Source organism: Platichthys flesus, chromosome 14 (genome assembly GCF_949316205.1).
Source record: "Platichthys flesus chromosome 14, fPlaFle2.1, whole genome shotgun sequence".
NCBI lineage: Eukaryota > Metazoa > Chordata > Actinopteri > Pleuronectiformes > Pleuronectidae > Platichthys > Platichthys flesus.
In genome coordinates, this window is record NC_084958.1 from 13,509,519 (window position 1) to 13,522,577 (window position 13,059).

At 42.2% G+C, this 13,059-nt stretch overlaps 1 protein-coding gene across 2 annotated transcripts in view; it reads right to left on the reverse strand.

Moving 5' to 3' along the window:
* LOC133969002 (glypican-5-like) overlaps positions 1-13,059 on the reverse strand; it is a 92,800-nt gene that overhangs the window by 57,895 nt on the left and 21,846 nt on the right. For both annotated transcript variants that reach the window (XM_062405305.1, XM_062405303.1), the window contains exon 3: positions 11,967-12,670. In XM_062405305.1, coding sequence (XP_062261289.1) covers positions 11,967-12,670 — 704 coding nt within the window. The remainder of the gene's footprint in view (positions 1-11,966; positions 12,671-13,059) is intronic.

Genomic DNA, 13,059 nt, shown 5'->3' on the forward strand with positions numbered 1-13,059 from the left:
TTGAACATGTGTCAATTTAAACCTGTAAAATGTATTGTTTTATCAAGGAAAGTTTGCAAAATTAAGGATTAGTACTAGAGACGCATCCAACAGACAATTAAATGTATGTTGTAAAACATTTGATAATTTAAAGAAATAGTAAAAGCTATAAATGTCAGAGTTGATTAATTTTTCCTTGCAAACTCACTTCAAACAGTTTAAAACCCAAAACTATAAATGCTTTAAAATCTTAACCGCACTGTCAGATGTGTTGAAATTAACCTTCTTCCTTATTTAGCTAAATATCTTCCTGAGATAAAAAATACAGATTTCAGACAACATACAGTCTCATGACATCATGTCCAGACAGAGTCTGGGAGGTCTACTATACTGTGCGTGTGGAAGAGGTATGTGTTTGTATGAAAGTGGTGAAGCTGGCAAACTCCAATGGGCAGGTGTGCAAAAGGCTGAGTGAAGTCAAGATGGCTATGTTACAATAGATTTTTGGTTCTCTGTATCCTACATTGTAATAGTGTTGGCATTTTGACTGGTAATGTCCATCCTGAATCCATGTCAATTAAATGGGGGCGATAAAAAGATAACACAGACCACACAAAAACAGATCCATGAAGAAAATATATCAAAAATCAGGGAATTCTTATGAAGTTATGCCAGTAGTTAACAAGAACAGGTATTAACTGCACTTTATTTTTGACTCAACATTGGCTTTTAAATAGATATCTTAATACATTTCATCCAGTCCATGAAAAACCATCCAAAAAAGGTCAGAGCTGCAGGTTATCATTTCTCGGCAGTGGTGATTAATAGAGGCTTAAAACAGGACATAATCCTGTCATTGAGAACTTAGGTTTTAAACCCAGAGTCATTTCTCCCATGACTTTGTATGACACTTTGCTATTCTCTGAGACAAAAGAATGTAAACATCTCGGTAAAATATGAACACAAAGAGAAGGTCACTCGCAGTTCTGTTTGCAATATTTTTCCAACAAATACCGGAGAGAAGACGTTCCAAAAAAATGTGCTACTTTTGAAGAGGCCAGAGGAGACGGGAGAAACCAGCATTTCAAAACAAATCATGCTGACACAAATTATTCTTACGCCTAACAAAACATACAACGGAGTAAACAGAACACAAAGTCATCGTCGGAAAAACAAACAGTATCTTGGATGTGGATCCTCTTGTGAAATGGAGACGTGCACTTATAGGTTGGATCTTGTGACCACATAATCCTGAGGGCCAATCAGATGACAGATTGAATAACGGCGTAGGCCATGACACGGCCGTAAATCAATTATCCCCTGACCTGATGATGGCGTGAGAATGAAAATCCCATTTGGGCGCAGCGTGAGTGCTTGGTCTTGAGTGTGTATGTGTGTGGCCACCTGTTTGCCCTTGTTATACCTTCACAATTTCAGCTATTTTGTGGGGCATTCCTTATATGATTGCCCGAGGACAGACGCTGGTGGGAGGGGGCGGATTGGTGGGATGCATGCTGTCTCCTCGGAAAGACTTCAGGGAAATGCGAGGCACGTATTCTCTGAGCATGGGAGCGATCCAATGAAATTTGATTTCACCTGCAGTATCAATGCTTTACAGCTTACATACTGCTCTGGTTTACTGTTCTGCAAATGAAATAGACAGACATTAGTCCATGCAAACTTTTGGTCACACAAACGAGTGAATCAAGATCCATTCCCATACGTTTAACTCCAAATTGGTGTCTAGAAATCTTTCCTTTATGCTCATATGATCCTAAGGCAAGAGCGTGTGAGAAGAGCACAGGAGAATTAACTCCAAGCCAGCCAAGCCCAGGGCCATCCCTCCTCTCTGGGAGTATTGTCTTACAGATAGCAGCAGTGGTCGTGCCTTCAGTTTATTTATCGAGGGATTACCCAGTAAAGCCGAGGAAACTTTCTCAGCCCCCTCTCGCCCCGAACTCACTGCATTGTGGGATGGAGAAGGTTTGTGATATTATAGAGATGAATGGTCCAAATGGGACATAGCTCGTGAGATATTTAGCAACAAAAATAATATAAATGAAATCTAATCCTCATAGTTTTCTAGGCAGAAATGGAAAGAACTTAACAGTGGTGTCCTTGTGTTGAGCTTCAGAATCAAGAGGCCCCTGTTCAGAGTCATGTTGGACCTCCTTTGGTACGGGAATTATTCAACATGGATGTTTCAATGACATTTCTTTAACCAAACACCGCATCAAAAGAAAAATGAGCAAGGAAAACAATGAGACAAATAGCGCAATTATTATTAACGTCAACTGAAATTTATCCATGGCAGTTACTAACTAGAGGAGATACAAAGCAGTGGAAAAAGTGCAGCCTCCAGCCAAATGGCAACACAAGTGCTGGAAGAGCTCAGAGAACACCAGACCACTGGTTAATATAGTGGTTCTCTTTCTATTTCACCACAGAGGAAGATCCATGGATAATATTAAATTAATAGGAAACAAATAGCTGCGTTTGTCCTGTTAAAATGGCCAAAAATGATCCTACATTTTAAAGATCAATAAAAAGCAGCTCCCCCCTTTGAGTACAGTAAATTGTCCACTTGAATTTTGCAGGACTGAAGGTTACAGAAGGAAGCTTCTAACTGGAGAGTAGCCACTTCAAACCCTGGGACATCTGGGAAAATCTAGGTGGGTTAGGAGGAAGAAGGCTGTATCTCTCCTCCCTCAACAACAGCACCAGGGATTGTTTCAAGTTGAACCACACACAGAGACAGATGTAGGTTTTTAGGATGGTGAGTTTAATCAGACCATCATGGCCTCAAACGGAGTCAACCCAGGACGTGGACAAAGGACCCGCATTTTTCCTCAATGAGAGAAAAAACAAGAAACTGGAAGATTTTGTTTTATCAAAATAACATGGCTGACTCTCCAAATATGATCTAAAAGGGTTCTGGGTGGAGAAGGCCGATAATCTACAATAACAGATATACTATAAACAATGAAGATTGCTCTGCCTAGACACATAAATTATAATAGATGAATTCGTATTTGAGTTTTTTATACATGTAAAACATATAATTATGATAGTACAATGTTTGCTGGCTAAGATTTAGCCGAAATTAAATTTTCAAAAGCATTGTCCATGCAGGGTCTGATCTATTTCCAGGCTACTGTGTGTGGTCAGTCGTTCTTTTATATTCTTACTCCTGGATTTGGCTGCTCTGCTCTGCCCAGTAGTGGGTGGGTGACCGTGCAGGAAGTGCAGTCACAGTTCAGCTCCGCCCGTTGTAAAGCACCGGCATGTGTGCACGGTGAACTGTTCAGGTGCCACACATGCCCTGATAGTGCAGTCCCGACATTTTCTTCAAGTATTGAAATACACATAGACAGAAATTCCGCAGTTTACAGTAGAACGTACAGTGGCTTTGAATCAACACCTAAAATAGTCAACTTCATTCATTGTAAAAAATGCAGCACTGAATTCCCCATAACTACTAAACCTAATTGTGATAGCTTCCCACTTGGGCTCTCCCAGACAGCAGTCCATAAGAAGGGACAGAAGATTTACAGCAGTGCTCCTCGTCTCTTTCCTTCTTTTCTCTCCCCTTGCCAGTTCTTTTATAGACCTCGATCTACTTTTTCTAATTCACTTCATCTTCGTTTTTCTCTTTAGTCTTGACTCTGCAGCCTTTGTCAATCAGCCCCCGGTTCCTCGTCGTTTTCTCTCTCCTATCCGAATGATGTCAGTGCTAATTAAAGAGAGTCTCAGTCCTCGTATATCACAGTGAGGAGTCCTTGAGATTCCAATCAGTGAAGGGAACACCGAGTTTTTCTTTCCATACTGAGGCTTTTCTATGTTTTCCCCCTGATTAAATCACTCGCAGATGATCTGAAAAAATGAGAGGCTGTTGGTTTTGCCTTGTAAATATGGGTGTTACTCTGGAGTTTGTGGACAACATTTGTCTGTCTTTGTCAACACATTTTACGAGGATTGCAGACAGAATGTGGAGGGATGTCTCTGAGGATTCAACACCGCAGGGATGGAGGAGAGGGTGCAGGAGCGAGGCACAGAGGAAGGTCAGGTGAGTTCATCTCGACTGCGTCTGTGATACGGCGGAACCTGCGCGCACAAGCAAGGAAAATAAGCTTGCGGATAGGAGCTCCTCGTCCACATGGCCATTTGAAGCCTTCCAATGAACCAGTAATTACCACTAACATCATAACACAGATGCAGTAGGCATTTGTGTTAACTTCACAGCAGCTGCTGCGTGAAATTATCCTCGCCGCTAGCTCAGGTTTAAAGGAGTTCAAACACCACATCAGGTGCAGCTGTGGCAAGTATGAAGACACATACAGGGCAGCAAGGGCTATTTAAAGGGTGAGAGAGGGGGAGGAGCTGGAAGCAGGGCTATCACAGGGGTAAAAAGGTCATGTGGCCAGGGGTTGAGATGTAGACACCACAGTGAGATCAGGTAGAAAAAGCCCAATGGTGGTTTGTTTTTGATCAGATATTATGGTGGGATGATATCAAATGCAGCATCATTGGACAGAAGCACGGTGGGATGTCCTGATTTGGATAAAGGACACACAAACACCCGGGGCGGAAACACACCGTGACCACAGACTGTACAAAGATGGATGACATAATACCTTCAAAATAGTGAAGCTAAAACCTCTTGATTGCCCCCTAGTGGCTGGCTGCAGTATCCTGCCTCCTTTATCATCAATCAATCAATCAAATTTTATCTGTATTGCACATATTCCGAAATCACAATTTGTCTCATGGGGCTTATGTGCGCAGTTGGAACATTGGCCAAACATAAAAAGTCAAAGTGCACATTAAATACATATTTCTCAAAGATGGTCACTGTAATATAAGGTGGTTGTTATTACACTGATGTATGTTCAAGTGGTTTGTTTTCCAGTGGTTGTTATTAATTACTGGATGCTATAAAAATGTGGTCGAACATGACGAGAGCTGAGACAGACTCACGATTGGTCGAGTGTGTCTATTGGCGGTACCTTGATCCAGTTCACGGCCGCTTTTATACAGGCAGAAGAGCAAGACGCCCTGTCAGTGCAGCGAAGACCTATGGATATGAGCTTGGTTGCTGATAGTTATTAGTCCCACAAATTACAACATCAATAAATTTGTCTGCCTGTCATCCCTCTTTCTTTCTGTTCTCTCTCTCTCGCTCTCTCTCTCTCTCTCTCTCTCTCTCTCTCTCTCTCTCTCTTTCTCTCTCTCTCCTGTCATTTTTCATTGAGAGTGTAACAGGCCAACGTAAGCTCTACTCTCCCTTCTCTGAACATTTAATCAACTTTAATCAACTACATATCTGAGAGATGACATGGTTTTTGAAATGGTGTTATTACACCGTTCAAAGGGGGCGACAGAGAAACGAGCACTGCTTTATGTTTAGATCCAAATTTAATGGTCCAGGAATTAATAACATGGTGATTGCTCAACGCTGCAACTACAATTTTTCCGAGAGAAGAAACTGAGGGATGGAAGTATGAGAGCTGCTACATGTTGGCAAAAACATTAAAGCAAGGATAATACTAAAATAGGAAAAATACTAAAGGAGGGATGAGGAGCACAGGAAAAGATGTGTGAGACTGGCTACGGAGAAGAGAGGCTGCACCCAACATCATTAGCTAATGGAGTGCTTTATAAATCAGTCATTCAGCTTGAGGGTTAGACTCGCTGCCAAAGCCACACACAACCCAGACAGATGGCCTAAAGATATAGATTGGCCATGCACACATTTTGCGTCAGCAACCATTCTCCTAACAGTTTCAAATATTAGATAGAAACCCCATAATGGCCTGAGCCTGTGCAGCTAATCCTTTTATATGAGGTGACCTCTGCAGGGGCTCTCAGCAGCTGATGTCAGAGTACCTCCACACGTTTAGAGACTCCTAATCTGCCCTTCTATTCTTACCTACACAACAAGGCTTTTATTCTTTTGTCATTTATATGATTGTTACAGCACAATTAACTTTGCATCACATTAATTGCCTCCACCGAGGAGGTTTTGTTTTGTCTGCAAGTGTTTGTTTGTCTGTCAATTAGCAGAATTACGCAAACACTACTGAAAGGATTAGCACAGAACTGGGTGGAGGAATGCGGTATGGGTCGGAGACAAACCCATTCAACTTTGGTGCAAGTCTGGATCAGGGGAACAGATCCAGCAATCTATTTTAACTTTCCTCAACATTACGAGGTTAGGGCGTTTTCCAATGTTTTGATTGATTTTGCAGAAAACGAATCATGGATCTTGATGGGAAAATGTTTTATAGGGTATGCATGTATAGAGGAGTGATATTAAAAGTGTGTGTAATTTGGTTCAGAGCCCCCAAAAATCTGGATGTTGTGAATTTTAATGTCCATTTAATGAGGGGACTGTTTGGTCATTAAACACAACATCTAAAATGTAATGTGCCTTACTTTTATAAAGTTACAGTTAAAATTATCCTCATATATGAATATATAAACATACATAAATATACAGTTACTGTTCACTGATCATGTTAAATATATAAAGACTGTTTCAATTAGCCACAAGCACTGAGCAAGAAAATAAAAGCACACAGTAATGTAGCAAATCTTTTGGAAACATTAAATATCAGATAAGTGAGGAAGAATGTAAAGAATGTCTTTTTTGTCTAATCTAATAAAAGGTGAATCTCATAAAAAGTATCATATTAATATCAAAACAAATATGCCATAGAGTACTTACTGTATCAGTTGCTTATAATACGTATGTAATATAATATAAAAGATTCCAGTCATAATACATATCAACAAACAGCCGACTCCTATGCTATACTACACCCTGAAATACAGCAATGCAGATAATGACACAGAGAAGTAAAGGCTGAAAGTATGATTATGACAAAGTGAGTTTTCACATTTAATGGAATATTTAATACATTTCACATTAGAACAATTATCAATTCTGGTTGTTTAATTCTTACTCAGCTGCGGCTGAGGGCAACTTGCTTGTAACACTGAAAGATTTGAGCAAGCGCCCTGAACAATGAAATCACATTGCATTTATACAAGTTAGACCCCTCCTCACACAGAGGAAGAATGTTCATCCAATCAACTCTCTGCTTTGTTGTAATCAGGCTTACATTTGGTCACCTTCAATCTGACTGAGGACCCCGTTTCTCAGACCCCTGTCTTCTGCTGGATTGACCCCTGCGGTGAAAACCTTTTGTTTCAACAGAGGGCACAGAGGTCTCCAAGCAAATACACATCTGAGTCTCCTAAGCTGACCCCACATGTTCGCAGTCTTCAACACAGAAAATCTATCATAATTATATACTTGTCATTTCTTTCATTAAACATATCTAATTATAAAATCTGCCATCACACACACCAATAATATATCTAATAATCATTAATTGAAGGCTGAAGGAAAAGATAACAGAATTTGCAATGGAAGCCACTGCAGTCAACTGAGTTTGCCGCCATGATGGATGGAAACCTTGGAAACCAGTCGTCCCACTGGCCCTTGTTTCCATTATCTAAAGGTTCAGGCTGCTATTATCATTCCTCCATAAGGCTGTAATGAAGAGGTGGGGTAAAACCAACAAGCAGAGAAGGTAGACCTGAACGTAAACTGCTCTGATGTGGTCCACTGCTACTATTGCCTCATGAGCAGACTATCAAGTTCTGAGTGAGTAAATAAAAGAAGTGAGTACAGTACATGCTTGTCAGTGTTAAGATTTATCCAGAAGTCCACTCATCATAAGGAAGTGGAGGACATAAAGTGACCCTCTAACTCATATGAACCGTATCATTTTTTATGGCCATGTCAATAAACAGCAGCCTGTGGCCTCACGAGCGCTGCTGACCCTGGAGGGAGAAACTTTAAAATTAATCCAACAGTGCAGTATTCATCGGGTGAAAACCTCACCTTACATTTGAGCTACCAGGGGCCCAATAGGAGTCACCACTTTCACTGGATATTTCCCAATTTTCTCATAATTGTGTCTACTCAACATAATCCAGCCCCGGGCTCCCCCACTATCCATAACCACTTCCCCTCGAGCCACGTTCACGCTCCGTCTCCACAAGAGCAGAGATGTGTTAAAACAGAGCCGATCCTGCTGCCGCTCCACACAACTATCAATGGCTGCCTTTCAGGCCCACGCGCACTGTTGGTATTGTCACAGGGTGGGCCATACATCCAGGCTCCGTACAGTACTGCTAAAAACCTGATACCTGCACGTGGTGTGGTAGTGTGAGCGTGTGAGAGGGAATATATGTCTTGCGCCCTACGTCCTACCCGTATGACGTACAGCAGCACATAGTGCAGACTCTGTGTAGACTGCAGCTCTCTGAGTGAGAGATGGAGCAACCGCAAAATGGTTTGGGATAACATCCCAGTTTAAAACCGCGAGGTCACAATAATTCCTTGAATAACAATTTCATATAATATTCTGACTCTGCGAAACACAACGTCTTGACTTCACATACACACGCATGGGTTGTAAAAATCAGCACTAAGTTAGAAAAGGTATTCACGTGATTGGTATTTGCTGTAGGATAGTTAAGAAATATATAGTTTGTTAATATAGATAAAATTGGTGTTTAAATGGGGTGTTGATCTGAGAGGTGTAAGGTTGAAGGTTGCATTGTGCAATGGAGACTTAACAGTTTCCTCTGACAGGCCACAGTGGGTTTATAAAACCATACTGTGATTTAAAAAGGGCCACGGGTGTCGTGTGGGTGTGTGAGCGGGCGAGTAAACCTCTGTGCTCGTGTTTGCACTCTGGCCCCGGTGAGAGCCTGCATGAAAGCAGACGAGAGCACAGAAACATGGGAGCCACCAGCGCTCGTCTGGGGGCCACCTCATTTTCCAGCAGCAATTCTCTGGCCTCTTTTTTTTCCAGCTGGCTGGGTCTAGTTTGTATGGCCTAGCTGGAACCCTTTCAATTCTGTCCCACTTGTCGTCGTGTTGGTCTCCCTGCTCCCGACTGCCACCCTATGAATACCAAGCAGGCACACACACACACACACACACAGGCACACATATACCCATACACACAAAATACAAGCTGGGTCTCTCTGAGCATAGTTATATTAGGTCAGTCTTTAAACCCCGGGCAACGAACACTACCCTGTCTGCACGTGCATGTGTGTATACAGCAAGTGTCTACGCCTTTGGATGTGTCCGTTTAATGTGGGTGTTTATTATGGAGTCACTGAAGCTTTGATGTTCCTCCACGACTTTAAAAGGGAGCATGCCCGTGGTTTCACATGTTTGAGCCCATTAACTACAAATCACTTACATTTATGTCACTGCCAGCCGTTTTCCACCAGACTCACTGTACACGTTAAATGTATTTTTCCAGCTTCCAGGCAAACGTTTGTCTCAGTTAACTCTGGCACACTTGGAAATTCAACTCAGAAGGAGAACTGAAACTTGCCTGAGAGCCTGGTTAACAGCCTTTTTACTATTTTAACTTCCATCAAGAAGGTTAGTTTTCCACTCCTCTGTTTGTTTAGTGGTTTGTTTGTTTGTCAGCAGGATTACGCAAAAACTACTGAAGAGATTTCCATGCGACTTGGTGAAAGGATTGGACATGGGCCAAGAAAGAGACTATTACATAACGGGATCCAGGAAATAATTCTCTAACTTTCTTTAACTTCAAATTTAGGGGACTGATATCTATAGCTGCTTTCAGATATTTACTGGACTCCACAGATTATCTTTATTTCCACTGGAGGAGGTGCTTGTGTGAACACAAATGTCTTCATCTGCCTGACCTCCTGGTAAATTGTCGGTAGAAATCCAGGAGAAGTGGGTGTGTGAACCCAGCAGGGGATCCCCCGCCGAATTCACGTGTGCTCGAGTGAAGTAAGATCTGCCTTTGTGAGCTGTATTGTTGGGAGCAGCATCGCACATCATTAATTACTGTAATGGGGCTGTGTTGTGATCTTTCTTTTCAATGAAATGAAGATTATTTCTTAAACAGCTCAAACATATCACAGTGAGGGAAAAAGCCACAGCAGTCTGTCCAGTTTTAAGAACCAAGAGAAATCGTGTAATATTAAGATCTATTGATGCAATCATGCATATTTGCTGACCAAGCACTGCATTTTGCACTGGGAGCATCAAACAAACACTTGATTTTGAGAAATACATTAAAATACTCTAAAGCTAAGATTTAAACATGCTTGGCAGCAACATTCATCAGTGGGTTGGGATGTAATTCTTTGTCTTGCATGGTCATCGGTGACCCGTGAAAATATTTAATTTGAAGGATTGCTTCTATGTGCCAAACTAAATGGCCAAGATGTGCAATCCACCAACATTTTTCACATTATGGCCTTAATAGTGTTGTCTTATAGTTCCAGTCCAGTTCTGGGAACAGCTCCAATGTAGACTTGTCCATGAGTGGTCCCATTAAATACACATTATTACAACTGCACCCAAGACAACCTTTCAAACTATGAAGCATTGTTCTTCTATTCTATGTTACCATATTCAACACAGATCATATTACAAAAAACTATTGTCCAACAGAGTATTTCAAGGGTTGATATGAATCATCAAGACGTTTATTTGTAACCCCTCTAATGGGATGACAACAGGTAAGGCCGAATATCAGAGAAACGCAGTCTCAAGAGAATAAACAGACCATTCCAAGAAATCAGGGAGTCCTGTCCGGCCACGTGTTTGGTATCCAGGGCCTCTAAAGGTTGTGGAAGCGCCCCAAACTCCCCGGTTCATGTGGTCGTATACATTTATATAAAATCTAATTCTATTGTTCAATTGTTCTTGTTGACGTCACCCTCAGCTAATCACCTCCTGCTCCTCAGGCCACATCCATACTACTACATTTTCATTTTCAAACAGTCCACATGAGCTTAAGCTTTGCATCAATAATATTCCCTGTGCGTACTGACACACCTACAAATGCACATCTTGGCATCATTGGCGTATATTGACAATTTTACATTTGGGTATAAGCAGGAAGCTGGTTGTCGACTCTGAAGTCGGTTGCTTATTATAAAAAAATGCTTAGAATGAGAAACAATAATGGTGAAAAGTGAGGGCAGGGATTTATTGGAGTCGGGACCGATAACTGCATTATCATCTCCAAACGTCTTAGGTGCCTTAAAACTCCAAAGTAGTAGCACGGCAACACGTTTTAAATCTTAACGTAGTAGTGTAAATGTAGCCTTGGTGTTTGACCCGTGTCACCTCACACCTACATGTAGCTTTCTGCCTTTTGTTGGGTGTCGTTTAACAGTTAAAGATAAAGATCACAGTGTTCCGTATTTACTGGCAAAGCTGATTAAAGATGTTGAATGATTTGCAAACACAGCCACTAATCAGCGGGTATCACATCTGAGTTGTGTTACAATTAGCTTCTTATGTATAAAAGTTCAATTTCCACTCTAGATTCTGACAGAATACATTAGTATTCAGTTTAAATAAGTGTCTGGCGGGGAATTCATGATACTGTCTTTCTGTTGTGAACATCCAACTAATAACCACATATAGCATAAGGCATATGTTTCTACTGACAGCATGCAAGTACGTCCAATTCTCAGTATAGGCTCTAGTTTTCTCATTTTCATCATAGTAAATGAAGAATTTATAATATCGCCTTACAGTAAAACTCCAGACAATAGTGGTGATTTTTATCTGCCTTGCTGTTTTGGAAAAAGACTCCAGCCTAAACCCTCCCGCTATTTCTTTGGAGGAGGCTGAACATTTTCGTAGAATAAACATTATTTTTCTCTGAATAGTTTCGATACTGTGCAAACATTAATGGAGTGTGCAGGGTTCTTTGTTGCAGTCGTGGAAAAAAATATCTCATAACCCACATGCAGCCTGAAAAGCCTCCAATCAATACATTAAACTTTGCCAAAGTATATGTATAAAAAGCAAAGATGTCAAACAAAAAAAGGTTTAGAGTATTTTTTTTGCATGTGCCATTAAGCTGCTGAGCTATGTTTCTGCAGTGTGTACTCACTGTGGCAGCGATGATTGGACCATGAAGCTGTGCGTACAGCAGGGCCTTGTGAACGCGACCCCTGACCTCCAGCAGGGCCAGTTCCAGGCTGTGGTGCCCGGCCATGGCGTGGGTGAGTTGCTCCAATAAACTGGTATACCTCCTCCAAGGCTGATCCAGCTCCGACACGCTGGCCAAGCAGCCTCGCATGACATTCAGACAGTATCCCACGCAGGGCTTGATAAGCGTCAAGCCTCGGCAGTGGGAGCAGTACACCATCTTCACGAGGCCCTTCATGCACTCTTTGCTCAGGATGATGTGTTCGGTGGCATTCATCACCTCCACACCTTCCTCCAGCGCAAGCCCCAGTTGCCGCCCTGCTCCCAGTGCCCCGGCCAGCTCCTGCGCCATGACGGCCGGGTGAGCCCCAAAGGGGTTGACATCCTGCCTGATCATACGGAGACAGTCACCCATCTCGCTGCCCGCTGTCATGCTGCCCTCGATACCCAGATTGATGAGTCGTGTGTAGACGAGTGGGAAAAGGTTGTTGTAGAATTGTTGAACTGCAGCCTCCACTGAAACGTTGGCCCCGCGGAGGTAGAGGGAGAGGGAGGAGAAGAGTTGATTTACATGGGGTAAGGTTTGGCGGGACAGGGAGGGATAAGTTCCCTCCAACAGAGAACTCAGGTGTCCCTGAGAGAAAGATAGCAGGTACTGGAACATGTCTGCAAGGCAAGCACATGACACACCTAGAGATTAGAAGATGCAACAGGAGGACAGACAAGGGCATGGGACACATTTTTGATTCGGCATGATGGCATGATCCAAAAGCTCCCCGTGAAATGGGCAAGGCATGCGAAATGAAAACACATTTCCCAACCTTGGCTCCCAACCAGCAAAGCTTGGCTTGTGTGTATCAGTAAGTTGGCTGAGGAACCAGTGTCAAGTTTCCCCATAATGCAGTTGGATATCAATGTGTATGAAGTCATCACCCCGATAAGTTTGTCTTGAGAGACAGCGACACACTTGAACATACTGCTGATATGAGCACCAACCGCAATCAGTTTGCGTTTGCAATGGCAAATACATATATTTTGTTCTACAGGGATTTCTG